Here is a 12,185-nt window from a genome sequence, read left to right on the forward strand (position 1 = left end):
ATGTCTGGAGGCCAAGCTGCGGATGCTGAGCTGGAGGCCAGCATTTGAGACAGACTCCCTCTGGAAGGTGAGCAAGAGACCAGTGTTGGAAACCCTGAAGAGGGAGCACTGAATACTGAGGCACAACGCAGGATGCAGGTTACACTAAAATCTGGGAACCAAGAGGTGCAAATGCCAGAAGGTGGAGCTGACAAATGGCCACTAGGAGTCTGGATAGGCAGTGACAACAGGCTTGGCAAGAGAGCATGGCAGGCAGACTAGCCTAGCTAGATGTTCAACTCTGACGTTGGTATGGTATGCTGCCTGGGGACTAGCATGTTTAGTGCCAGCAGAATGGGGAACTGATGGGGATTTCTTGTTTAGCTCAGAGACTTAATCATTTCCTAGGAGAAGAAGAGAAACACAAACAATGATCACGTCTTTATACCGTGCCTGAAGCACATTATCTGATATACCTATGCAGATTGAATGTCATTATGCTTTTCTACAACCCGTGCAAACTGAAAGTGTCATATCTACCTCTGAACAAGTTTATGTTAATGGTGTCTGGGCGAGAGTGGTTTCAAAATCAGACAGCAGCTATGTAGGTGTTTTTAGCAATTTAGTTGTCAAATTGCGGCTGTCAAGTACACTCGAGGCTTGCCTCAGTCATGCATGGCCCTCAAACTGTGTGTACTGTTTCTGTCATGTCTACAACTGCACTGCGCAGGTTCACTCTGCAAACTCTAGTAATACAGTGTTACACAGAATGTTCTATGAGGACACATTAGAAACACTGGACATTCTCTCAGCACCCCCCGACTGCCTGCCCACACGCACGTCCCACAGCAGAGACAGGTAGCAGGGAAGAGCCTGCTCTATGTGGAGTGGAGACGGTGGGTTTTAATGACACAGTATCTTTCAGAACACTGCTCCCATAATTATGCTCTGTCTGACATGGATCTGTCATTGGCATTGATTGTCCTGATGCCCACCTTCTCTGGGACAGAAGTGTGTGAGTGTGGAGGTGGGGGAGGGGGGTGGATGTTGGATTTCCTCACGTTGGACATGTTGCATTTGGGGGCCCTTGGGAAGCCCAAACTGGAGCCATTGGTGAGATTGGTATCGTGTTAATGGCTCAGCAGGCTCCAAGATGCATAGCAGCAAAACCATAAGAGGCACTGGAATGTGGAGCTCCCTTGAATCATTGTCATAATAAGGGGCAATTGTACATGCATACTCAGGCCGATTGTACTGATTTGGAACCTGTCTTGTTTGACTTTTTGCATGCCTTAGAGCTTGTGTGAGTGCTTTTGTGTATGTTGAGGAATAGTTAGACGTCTAAGGAAATGTGTTTACTTGCTTTATTTTCTGTCAGGGAAATGAAGGGAGTCGGCCTTAGAACAGGGGTGTTCAAAGTTTGAAAGTCTCAAACTAGGAAACACAGATTATAAAAAGTGTGTATCATGTTTGTGTATGTCTGTGTCAGTAATTTTGCCTTACATCTCATTTTGCACCCCACTTAAACCCTCATGTCTCACAACTGAAAGAGAAAACCTCTGCATTAAAAGAACTAGATATCACTTTACTTAGTGGTTTTCAGAGGTGTTGGTAGACTGTTGTTGTTGTTGCAGTGCCTTTGTGCTGAGCTGTTTTTCCATTTCAAGTCTTTTTGCCAAGCTAACTGCCTCCTAACTTTATAACTACATGATGTGTGACATGAAGGGTCCAGTGTAGAATACAGTCAGAGCTAATTAGCCACGAGAGGCTATTGTCAACTTTCCTGTTTTGTTGTGTCATTAGCAACGCACAAAGTATGTAATATCTTACTATAGATACTGATTGGCAGGCTGTGTGTTGTGTTACTGCCTCTGCTGAAGGAATAATGTGGGTCAGGGGATTTGGCTGATCTGAACTTTCAAGTGACCCTTGAAGTTATTCATATTTATTATGCACACAGTGTCAATCTTCTTTTCTAGCTGTTAGCATATTGCCTAAAATGTTGAACAGCTATTCCTTTAAACTGCATATAAAGTTGCTGTTTCTCAAGCTTCTAGTTATAACACAAAACATTGTATGTTCTTAGGATTCCTTATACAACAGCATCACTGAGCTCAGCTGTTATGAAAAACATGCCAGACATCCAGCGTAATATGTGTCTCTCCATAGTACAGATGATTAGGCCATAAATAGCACTGTTGACACAAATATCCCTCATTATCTTTTCACCAAGTGATAGCAGAAGATGCAGTAGTGGGTGCAGGTGAGGCGACTCAGACTCCGGGCTCCTGGGAATAAAAACAGCAGATCTGCCGTTCTGGTCGTGGGCTGGCAGCTCATATCTCAGGGTGTGGTGAGTCTGAGGTTGATGGTGTGGGTAAGATAAAGCCTTGCAGTGATGAGGGTGAGTCCAGAGATTTGCAAGACTGAGGGGCTCCAGAGTGATGATTGGAGTCTTAGCAGTGCTTGAAATATGTTTCCTAAAAGCTTGATATTATGGTTAGTGTGAAAGTTGTGATCTTTGTAAATTTCTCATGGTCACTGCTTAAATGCATTATAGTGTTTCTTGGTCTTCATCATTCCAGTGTCATATATATAATTAATATAAAAGTGTACAGGTTCCCTCTGCAGAGTGACTCTCTGACACCACAGTCAGAGCCCTCCTCACTCTGCAGCGAGGGCTGGTGTGCTGTTTCATTACTCACATCAAGACTGCCAAATGATTGTGTATATCCTGATGGCGACTAATCCGGTAGGCTCATAAATGTCCAGGCTTCTGCCATCCATTTGTTCACATGTGTGAGCTCATATATCACACTTGTCACTCCAGTGCAGCGATAATCTTCCAGAAGCTTTTAGTAGAAATCCTGCTGACAGTGTTATTTGAAAAGCCCTGTGATTATTCATTATAGAGTTTACACATCTGTGGGAAGGGCTCTAGAAATGAAGATCCAAAGAACAACGGTGAAGACAAAAATAACTTACAAGACCATGGTAAAGTTTTGCTCCTACAAGGAAGTAATCAAACATATTTTGACCTTTTTTTGCCTGTTGCTGGGGGTGCTGCTCATATTTGTTGCCTAAAAAGCTGGTGCATAACCACCATAATACGCTTGGGTATAATGAGATGGCTTGTGGAATGAGATGTTTAATAAGAATGAATGAACACAGAGCACCTGTGTACTTTCACACAGTTCACAGACTGCAGACTGCAATCTTCTAAATCCTCTCAAAATCCCAGGGATGTATGTTTTCCTAGTTAAGGTACATACTTGTTCTATGTACTTTCTTTCTCCATCTGCTGTGTGATTACACCCACAGATGCATTTGAATGAGAAAGAGCATCTTTAGATGTGCTGTCAGGCTGATAGGACTCTGGCAGAAAAAAGTAATATTTGTGGAGATAAGTCTTCTGCGTTGAGACAGGTTTACAGTCTCGCGTTGGCAGGATGGATTCTTGAAATAAATTTTCCAGACGCAGGGAGTGAAAACAACTCCCTTTCTTTTGTGATGGAGACGAGGCTTGCCTGATATTCATCAGTGAGGATAACCTCTGACCCTAGAATCATATGACGCTGAGTGCTGGAGATCCCGGTGCAGCCAGACAGTCTGTCTGAGATGCCATGTCTCTCTCTTCCCGACACTTTAGCTCTCTCTCTCTGTCTCTCCCACTTTTTCCTCTTTCCTCACCTCTCGCTATCTTAGGAATTGTAGGAAAATTAAGGCATCTAAAGCTTATGCTTAACTCTGGAGTTCTTTTTTTCATCATTCAATTTTTTTTTAGTATATATTAGTGGAGTCGCTGAGAGGCAGACAGGGCATAAGGGAGAGATCTGCAACAGAGGTGGGCAGCCAGACCTGAGCCACCGACATTGTACACACACTATGCGCCACACTGTAACCGTTCGGCATTCGGGGCACCCCAAAGTTCTTAATATTTTCTTTGGACCCTGTTTTCTTGAAAAACTGCAACAACCTCCCACCATGTCAAAATAATACATGTTGAATTGGTGTATCTTATCATTAATAATTACAATTTATGATTCAGGTTTTTATGTATATATTTTGCACGAAACATGAAACAACAATCAACCTTTATCAGTGTGATCACAGGTTTTAACCTTAACATGATGCAATGGATGTTACAGTTGATGAAATGGAGAGTTTTTATATGAGATGTGTGGTAATTATAGAGCAGCTATGAATAAATCTCAGGATAGGATGCAGTCATGCTTTCACTAATCCAGACATGGAGCTGCTAAACATTATTACCTTATAAAAGACATATGTCTGATTTACATGCACTCAGTTCATTCAACAAAATGTAAGGGTAAATAATGTGATTTCACCAAAGTCACCAGGATTGATTATGCATTAATCGGTGCAGGACTATATTGTGAAGAACCTACATAATGAACTTGAGCAGTTATAGCAGCTGAAATGTAATGTTCTCGTCTGCAGGCTCTTACCTAGTTTTTATGGTTCTGGTGTTTACAGTAAATAGAATATATGTCCTTGTGATGTATGGTTGCAAAATGTGATGCTGTGTCTTGATAGAGAGGTGGCTGCATCAAGTTGACCCCCACCCACTGCTTACAGGAATAGGAGGTTGAGCCCTATGCATACATTTCTGTTCACTTCATAATTTGACAGTGGTGATGTTTGAGGCATTTTACTCAAGTGAGTCATAGTTGGAGTGGAGCCCTGTGCCAAAGAGGTGTTGGGTTTGAGTGCTGCTGTGTTCAGAATGAGACGGAGAGCGTGAGGTGACATGTTTTGCTGGTATAGAGGATATGGGAGATACTCCAGTAATGAGTGCTTTGTGAGATAATGGTATGCACAATCCCGCCTCCTGCTAGGTTTCCTCACTGAGCTCCAGAGGCAGAAACAGCAATGAGAACAATGCTGAAACATGTTATATAGACAGGCTCGGGACTCACAGATTTAAAGTGTTTGAGGAATGGTTGGGGGTGTGTAGGTAACATACAGTCATTTGATTTTCATTTGTTGCATTGAAAAAAACTCCAGGTACTCCTGATGCTGTGAAACTCTTTGATTCACACTTGTATTTCCCATATATGTTAAACAATGTGTATTTTTCAAGTCTGTTTTAAATACTCACCTATATTTTAATGGTTTTTGTTTGTTATTATTATCATATTTGGTAATATTGGCCAATGATTATTGCTTTCTGACATGCTTCCAATGTGAAGTCATGGGGGACAAAATATAGAGCCCTTGTGTGAAAAAATGTTATTCTAAAGTTTATTTGAAGCTAATTAGACTACAGCATTCATAGAGAAGTATCTCACAAAGTTAAAATAATTATAGTCTAATATTAAGCTTGTAATACCCTTCTGTAATGCTAGTGGCACTTAATGCACCAGCTTTCAGTGTACCCCAACCACTTCCAACTAGCATGTACATTTCAATTCATCTATAATACTCTCAGTCCTGACATCACACCTCAAAATAGTGTGTCTGTCTAGAAGTCTGACTCTGCCCCACCCCCAGTGAGAACACAGGTTACATGTTTGTGCATTTTTACGAGCTCAGTGTCTTAATGTTACATGTGTGAGTGATATGCTAAGAAGATGAAGCATCAAGCAACGTTTCACTTGCTACAGCCAAATATATACATGTATCACTAGGACAGTTGTGGGCCAGACCAATAAACACTGAGCTGAAACTCACTTTAAAGCTCCATGAAGCTGAGGGGAACTGCAATTCAGGTGAGAATTTGGTCTAGCTTCATCAATTGACCCCTTTCATGTTATCACATTGTTTTCATGTTGTCACTGTTAGTATTTTTGTACAGAATGAGTATTCTGGATATTGTCCCCCCATTATTTATGCATCAGGAAGCATGTTAATATCCAATGTTGACAGGAGGAATGATTACTTTGAGTAAAATCACTTTTGATCTAAATATGGGCAGAATTAACAGACTTGAAGCATTGTGAGCCTATATTTAAATTATCTTAGAGGACAAAGCAAGAACCTCTTTCCTGGCAGTGCCTGTTTGTGGATGCTCAGCCATGCCTGTGTGTGTAACATCACAGCAGAGAGCAGCATCTACACCGAGCAGCAGTATGGCTAACAGCAGTGTGCTTCTATCCAGAGACAACTAGCTATGACGGCATTTCCTTGGATATTCTCTCACATACTGTGTCTTTATTTCCAGAGGTCAAGCTCTCATGCATTGCCCACCATGGATAAATGCAGCTTTGTCAAGAGTTTTTCCCCTCTGTGCAGCTGTCTGCAGCCCCTCAGGCACTCTCCTGCTCAGCAACCCGAGCAAGTTGGATGGTTGTCAGGGCAGCAAGAAATGAAGATTCAAGTTGAGAGACAGTTTTCATTACACAGCATGGCCTATTAGATATTATGTTGAAAAAATATTTTTCTAAAGAAGCCTGTGTATGCAACGAATTAAAACTAGACACACCTGTGTACTGTGCCAATGTGATGTGTGTACATAATGCATACTTCATTGAAATCTGTCTGGGATACACCTCACACCTCAAATCATTTCACAATTCCTGGTAGTGACTCAATTATGCTCTGTGGATGTTCCCAAAGTCTGTTTGCAGTCACACTAAGCTGTTAATTTTCCATTATGTGGCCAACAACACAAGCATCAAGCTCCAGCACCGCATTGACCTTAAATAGGCACACGTTTTGTTGAAAATGAATAATTTTAGTGCAAATTCTTGCAAATAAAAAGAGAAATTAAAAGGAATCAAGTTATTTAGATGCTACATGGGTAAAGAAAAAGTCAGGCCTCCATACCTACCCTCTGTGGTTAAAGTGCTGAACTTACAGTACTGGTGCAAGATTAATAGTGTGTTAGCTGTATCTGAAGCTACTACGAATGGAAGACTGTCCTCCCATTAGCAACACCCCATGGTTAGGGTTTATAGCTAAGTGACCTTCAGTGGTATGAGACAACATGAGTAATTTCAGCAAATGCATGTTTATATTCAAGCCTTCTTGTGGCTGTAGTAATGACCAGAACATTTTTTAACTGTTTATTCCTGGCATATCTCCTGCCACCAATGCGGGTGCTACTTCAGGAAATGTGAGCTATGAGTCATAGCAGGGACAAAAAGCCTATCTGGTAGTTTAGGTTGGAGGATTTGTTGGCTAATAGATCTGCATGATATGCTAACTGATGCTCTAATAGAGGGAGTTTTGGGGGAACTGTGCAAGAAAGGCTCTGAAACTGGCTAAAGCAGAAGAAATTCCCAGGCAAGATGTGATGTCACAAAAAGAGTGAGTGGTGAACTCCTGATTAAATACAGGAGATGTCACAAAGGTTTTGAGTCAGGCAGAGCAAGTGTGTCACCAATAAACCCTTGACTCTTACCTGGGCTGACAGACAGAGAATGGGAGGAGAAGGGCTGGCTCCATACTGCTCAGTCAGCCAGAAAGCCCCCAAACAGCAAGGCTAACACAGGTCAAGTGATTTGGCGCCCTTGGTGTATTAAAGCTGTTTACAAAGGACTAAAAGATTTCATTGCTCTGCACTTTTCTACAACCTGGCACTGAGCTGCTGCTTCATGGACCCTCTCAGCCAATCTGAAAGGGTTAGTAAAGAATGTTGCCTTTACAGGTGTTTGTTTTTTAGTTTATTTGCAGAGGAAAGAGGTTTTTATTGGTGGCTCTTGATGTCTGGTGTAGAGTCAAACACGAGATTACGTGAGATCATCTGCGCACACACAGTGGTTTTTACTATAGCTGTGAGGTCTTTCACTGTCAAAGCATTTTCTTTATCCCTTTAACCATCACAATTAAATGCTTAACCTCAGACCTCACCATAACAGAGTATGTGAAGTTGTTGTCACGCGTTAATAAATAAACTAAAATTACTAACAAGTACTAACAAAAATTTGTGGTGTGTCATTATGGTGTGTTAACTGTGGCCCAAATTTGACAGTGAATAGCAGTGAATGCTCAAGCTAACAAGCTAAAGAAAAGAGTCTTGTTCCTGTGGGCGTCCACATCCTGATTGTCCCATGTAAGTGATCAACGCAACGCCTTTGCTGGATCACGTCACTGTGCAGTGAGAGTGAAAACAGCATAGAAGGTCACACACAGGTTCAGTTAGAAGCTCATGAGTAGTCCATGCACAGTTATAAGGTCTGAAGGGACTCGTGAAATCAGGCAGGAAAACCTTTTACAGTGCCTGCATTTTGTCTTTTACTACATATAATAATTCATACTCAGAAAGTAGAGGTGACCTTCATTACAAGATGATTAGTCAAAACATTTGCACCTGCTCTTCTTTGCATTCTGTGACTTTCAGTTGAATAAAAGACTGATTTTCAGTCATATATTTTGAAATTGAATATTTCTTAAAAATACTGTTAAAATATCATCTTGTCTCGTTCTCATGAACCCGATGTCGTATATCATCACACCCCTAACATTTAATAATATATAATCATTTAGTGGAATATTCTGGTGTCAGTGACTTTTTGCAGACCTTTTCAATGTTTCAAGTACATTTTGGTGATGAGCCACTACTGCTCACGGTTTCCTTTACCCCATAAAGACAGATGCTGCCATCTTGTGGGTAACTGTGTAAAGTGGGTTTACTGAAGCCTGCCACTGAGCATTACTGCCTTCATTCATCTTAATAAATTGAATTAGTGGCACCCACCTATAAACAACTGTCTGAGCACCCGTCACACCCTTTCATTGTACACCAAGCCCAAGTTAAAAGGTTATCACACTACAATGTGCTAATGCTTCATAAAACATAATGAATCTTGAATGGTGCTTTGGCCTTTAATCACATCACTCTACTCAGTGGTGTAATTTAGCCGGTATTTAATAATAGATTAAAAATCCACACTGAGTGGCAGGCAGTATGAGACACAGGCTTCAAATCGATTTAGCAAAATGGTAAAAAGGGGATAAAACAGTAATTATTCACATCAATCAGAAACAGTGATTGAAAAAAACCTCTGGGGCATGAAAGCGCGCACATACACACACACACGATTCTACAGCCAATGGCCTGTCAGTGCCCTCGCTTGCCAGTTCCAGACAGGCAATGTGTTCCAGATTAGATCAAACTCCAGGTTGCCCATTTCGATTCTAAAAGCAGCCATACAGCACTTTGTTACCATGACGACACTCGCAGTCTGTTCTGTCGTCTGCAGACATAAAAATAGAGAAGGGTCTGTGGTTCAGTTCAGGACGTGCTGAGATGATAGTGGGCAGCAGACAATCAGAAGAGAGCATGATTACAACACAAACATTAGGATGCTGGAGTATCTGGCACTGACCCCTAATCATGATGATACAGCAACAAGCTGCAAGCCTTGAACACAAAGTTTTCTGACTTTATGGTTTGTTTCCTAAAGTAGTTACAGCCCTCGCACTTTAGAGTTTAATCTGTTGTGACAGGGGTGAAACGGGGGCAGGACTGGTTTGTGGCTACAACCACAAACACATAACAGAACTACAGAGAGACGCAAAACAACTGCTAAATAACAAAATAACCACAAAGAGATGCAAAATGATGGACCTAAATGTATCTAAAACCACCTCTGTTGTCGATATGATTACCTCTGCAATTAAACCCTTATGCGCTGTTGCTCCTGCAGTGAAGATAATCTACAGTATTCGCTGTTCACTTGCATCAGAGCAATGCAGTCTCCTTTCAAATAAGTGTAATGGATTAATTCTAGCTGGCAATGTGGGAGAGGAAGTATATGCTTGAACAAATAAAGCAGATAAGCCATGGAAATAAGTGCAGCCAAAAATGAGGCAGATTTGCTACTGCAAATGTTTTTTCCTCTTAACTTTTAAGTAAATGCGGTTTGATACAAGTTTGATCGTACTCTTCAGATTGCTTTATCTCCTCTTAGCTAGTAGTTCTGCTGGTACAGAGGATTTTTTTCTTCCAATGTATTGTAGCATTTTCTTCCTTATTCATTTCAAGGGTCTAAGGAAAAAGCGTTCCGTATGCTGTGCTGATTATAAAGCCCCTTGAGGCAAATTGTGATTCTTGTTATTTGGTTTTGTCTGTGTGGGGTGAAGCACTTTGGATAAACTGTGCTGTGTTTAAAATGCTTTATAAATAAAACTGAACCCCATTGAATTGAAGTTGCCTTTTTAATGAGACATATATGTACATAAGATATACATGTAGTCATCCACATAACAATGACAATGAATATTGTGCTTTCAGATAATGTGCCCTATTGGAAGCATGTAAACAGAGAACAAAAAGGGGCCAATGATGGAGACCTGGGGAACACCACAGGTCAGAATGAAGAGGAGGCATCACAAAAGAGAAATAACTTCTGTTTCAAAGTAAGATCAAGTCCTGTCAAAGTTATTTTTCCCAAGATGAACCAGATTTTCAAGGTTATCCAGTGGAACTGCATAATCAACAGATTTGAAAGTTGAGATAAGATCAAGCAAAATTAAGATCGCACCATCATCAGTATAAGCTATTAGTAACACATCATTGGTTTCTTTAATTTTGGCTGTTTTGGAGCTGTGAAGAGATCAACAACCTGTACTCCTATATCAACAGCTTCAAAATCTGGACAGAGCCAGAAATGTTGAGCAAATGAATGGGTGTCTTGTCAAATAAATTTTTAGTTTTGTAGTGTTTTTGCTATATTCCCTATTTATATATAATATTTCTGCAGAGCCATCACACCATGGGCACAAACAGTTGAACTCCGCCCCTCTGAACGGTGCTATTGTACGACAAAACAACCAGACACAAGTACAGTGTCTTCCCCAGTGCCATCACACTGACGAACACTTAATCCATGACTGTATAACAAAACGACAACCCTCAGTGCAACTCTTCTGCCTGTTTATGAAGCTCAAAAGGTTTCAGTTTTTGGTGAGATTGTCATAAATGTATAAGTTCAATTATATGTTCATTATTGAGGTCATAGTTAAAGGTGGTGTTGTACTGGACTACATTATATTCAGTGTGCCTAATATTTTGACCTTCTCATGTATGTCAATGGGGAGGACAAAAATATACAGACACCTCTGAGCACTGTACATACACATTGAGAGCCACTGTACCGGCGTCAGTTCATCATGTATCCAACACACCTGGCCAATAAAGCCAACTCTGGTTCTGGTTCTGGTAATATGATCTGAGGCATATGTTCAAAATACAAAACAAACACACAACGAGTTAGCGGAACACATTCATTTTTTTTCTGTGGACAGCAAGGGGTAAGAGGCACAAGGCTCCTCCCTGAAAGTTTGTAAAAACATTCCAGCAAAGAGAAAGCAGTCAAAGAACTGGAAACTCTCAGACCCACCTCTTACTCTCTGTCCTCCTCACCTCCTTGCAAATAGAGTTACACTATATAAAGGTGTTTATAGGTTGTCTGAAGCTCCAAAGACTATTCTGCAGAGGAATGCATCAGTGAGTAAACTCTGAAGAATCTTCTACAAGCTGGACAGACAAAGACACTCATCTGTCCAGTTGATCGGCTCACAATGAAACCGGTGTTAGTCCTCCTGGTTTCCATGACTTGGACTCTCACTGCAGCCCAGTATTACTACCAGGGGCTGATGGATTATCTGGAGAACAGATTGTTGGCTATAGAGGTAAGAACCAATTCTCCTTTAAATAATTGCTCAATATTCTTTTTCTATGCATAAAGTGGCAGCACATATCCCTCTTAAAAATATAAATCACTTGATTTGTTTGAGTTTGTTCTGCTTTTATTTGAATTTAAGTGCTTAACTAATGCAATCCAGTTAATGCAATCTCTGCCTAGCTCATCAACTTTGCAGGGGCCTCAAGGGGAATATCATCTGATGCATGCAAAGCTATCCTTCTCATACAACACCTAACATTTGTCTGACAACAGCGTTTAAGATACTGTCACACCAGTAATGAGTACAAGCTCGGGCTCTGCTGCCATAGCATCAAACATCCCAATAGCCTATTTATTTTAAGGTAGGATGACGTGTATTATAATAAAGTGCCTCAGGGAAGGAATGAAATAAATGAGTCCAGTATATAGTGTTTTTGCAAGATGCAAGATGACTACATGTCTGGTTATCTTAGGGAGTAAGGTCAGTGAATTCTAATCTTTTTTAATGCATTCTTTTAGAGTCAGTTTCAGTCAGATTTTTCTTTTCATTAACCGTGTGGCTGCAATTCAAAATGGACAATCTTAAAACTGTTGTCCACATGAAATTAATAA

At 40.8% G+C, this 12,185-nt stretch overlaps 1 protein-coding gene across 2 annotated transcripts in view; it reads left to right on the forward strand.

Annotated features, from left to right (window-relative positions):
- Positions 1-12,185, forward strand: part of olfml3a (olfactomedin-like 3a) — a 24,386-nt gene that overhangs the window by 5,839 nt on the left and 6,362 nt on the right. The window contains exon 1 of one of the 2 annotated variants that reach the window (XM_020619015.1): positions 11,174-11,580. The exons of the other annotated variant lie outside the window; for it this stretch is intronic. Within the exon in view, the coding sequence (XP_020474671.1) occupies positions 11,470-11,580 (111 nt within the window). The 5' untranslated portion in view covers positions 11,174-11,469. Of the gene's footprint in view, positions 1-11,173; positions 11,581-12,185 lie in introns of those variants that run through there. 2 annotated transcript variants of the gene reach the window in all.

This window comes from Monopterus albus, unplaced genomic scaffold (assembly GCF_001952655.1).
Source record: "Monopterus albus unplaced genomic scaffold, M_albus_1.0 scaffold212.1, whole genome shotgun sequence".
Taxonomy (NCBI): Eukaryota; Metazoa; Chordata; class Actinopteri; order Synbranchiformes; family Synbranchidae; genus Monopterus; species Monopterus albus.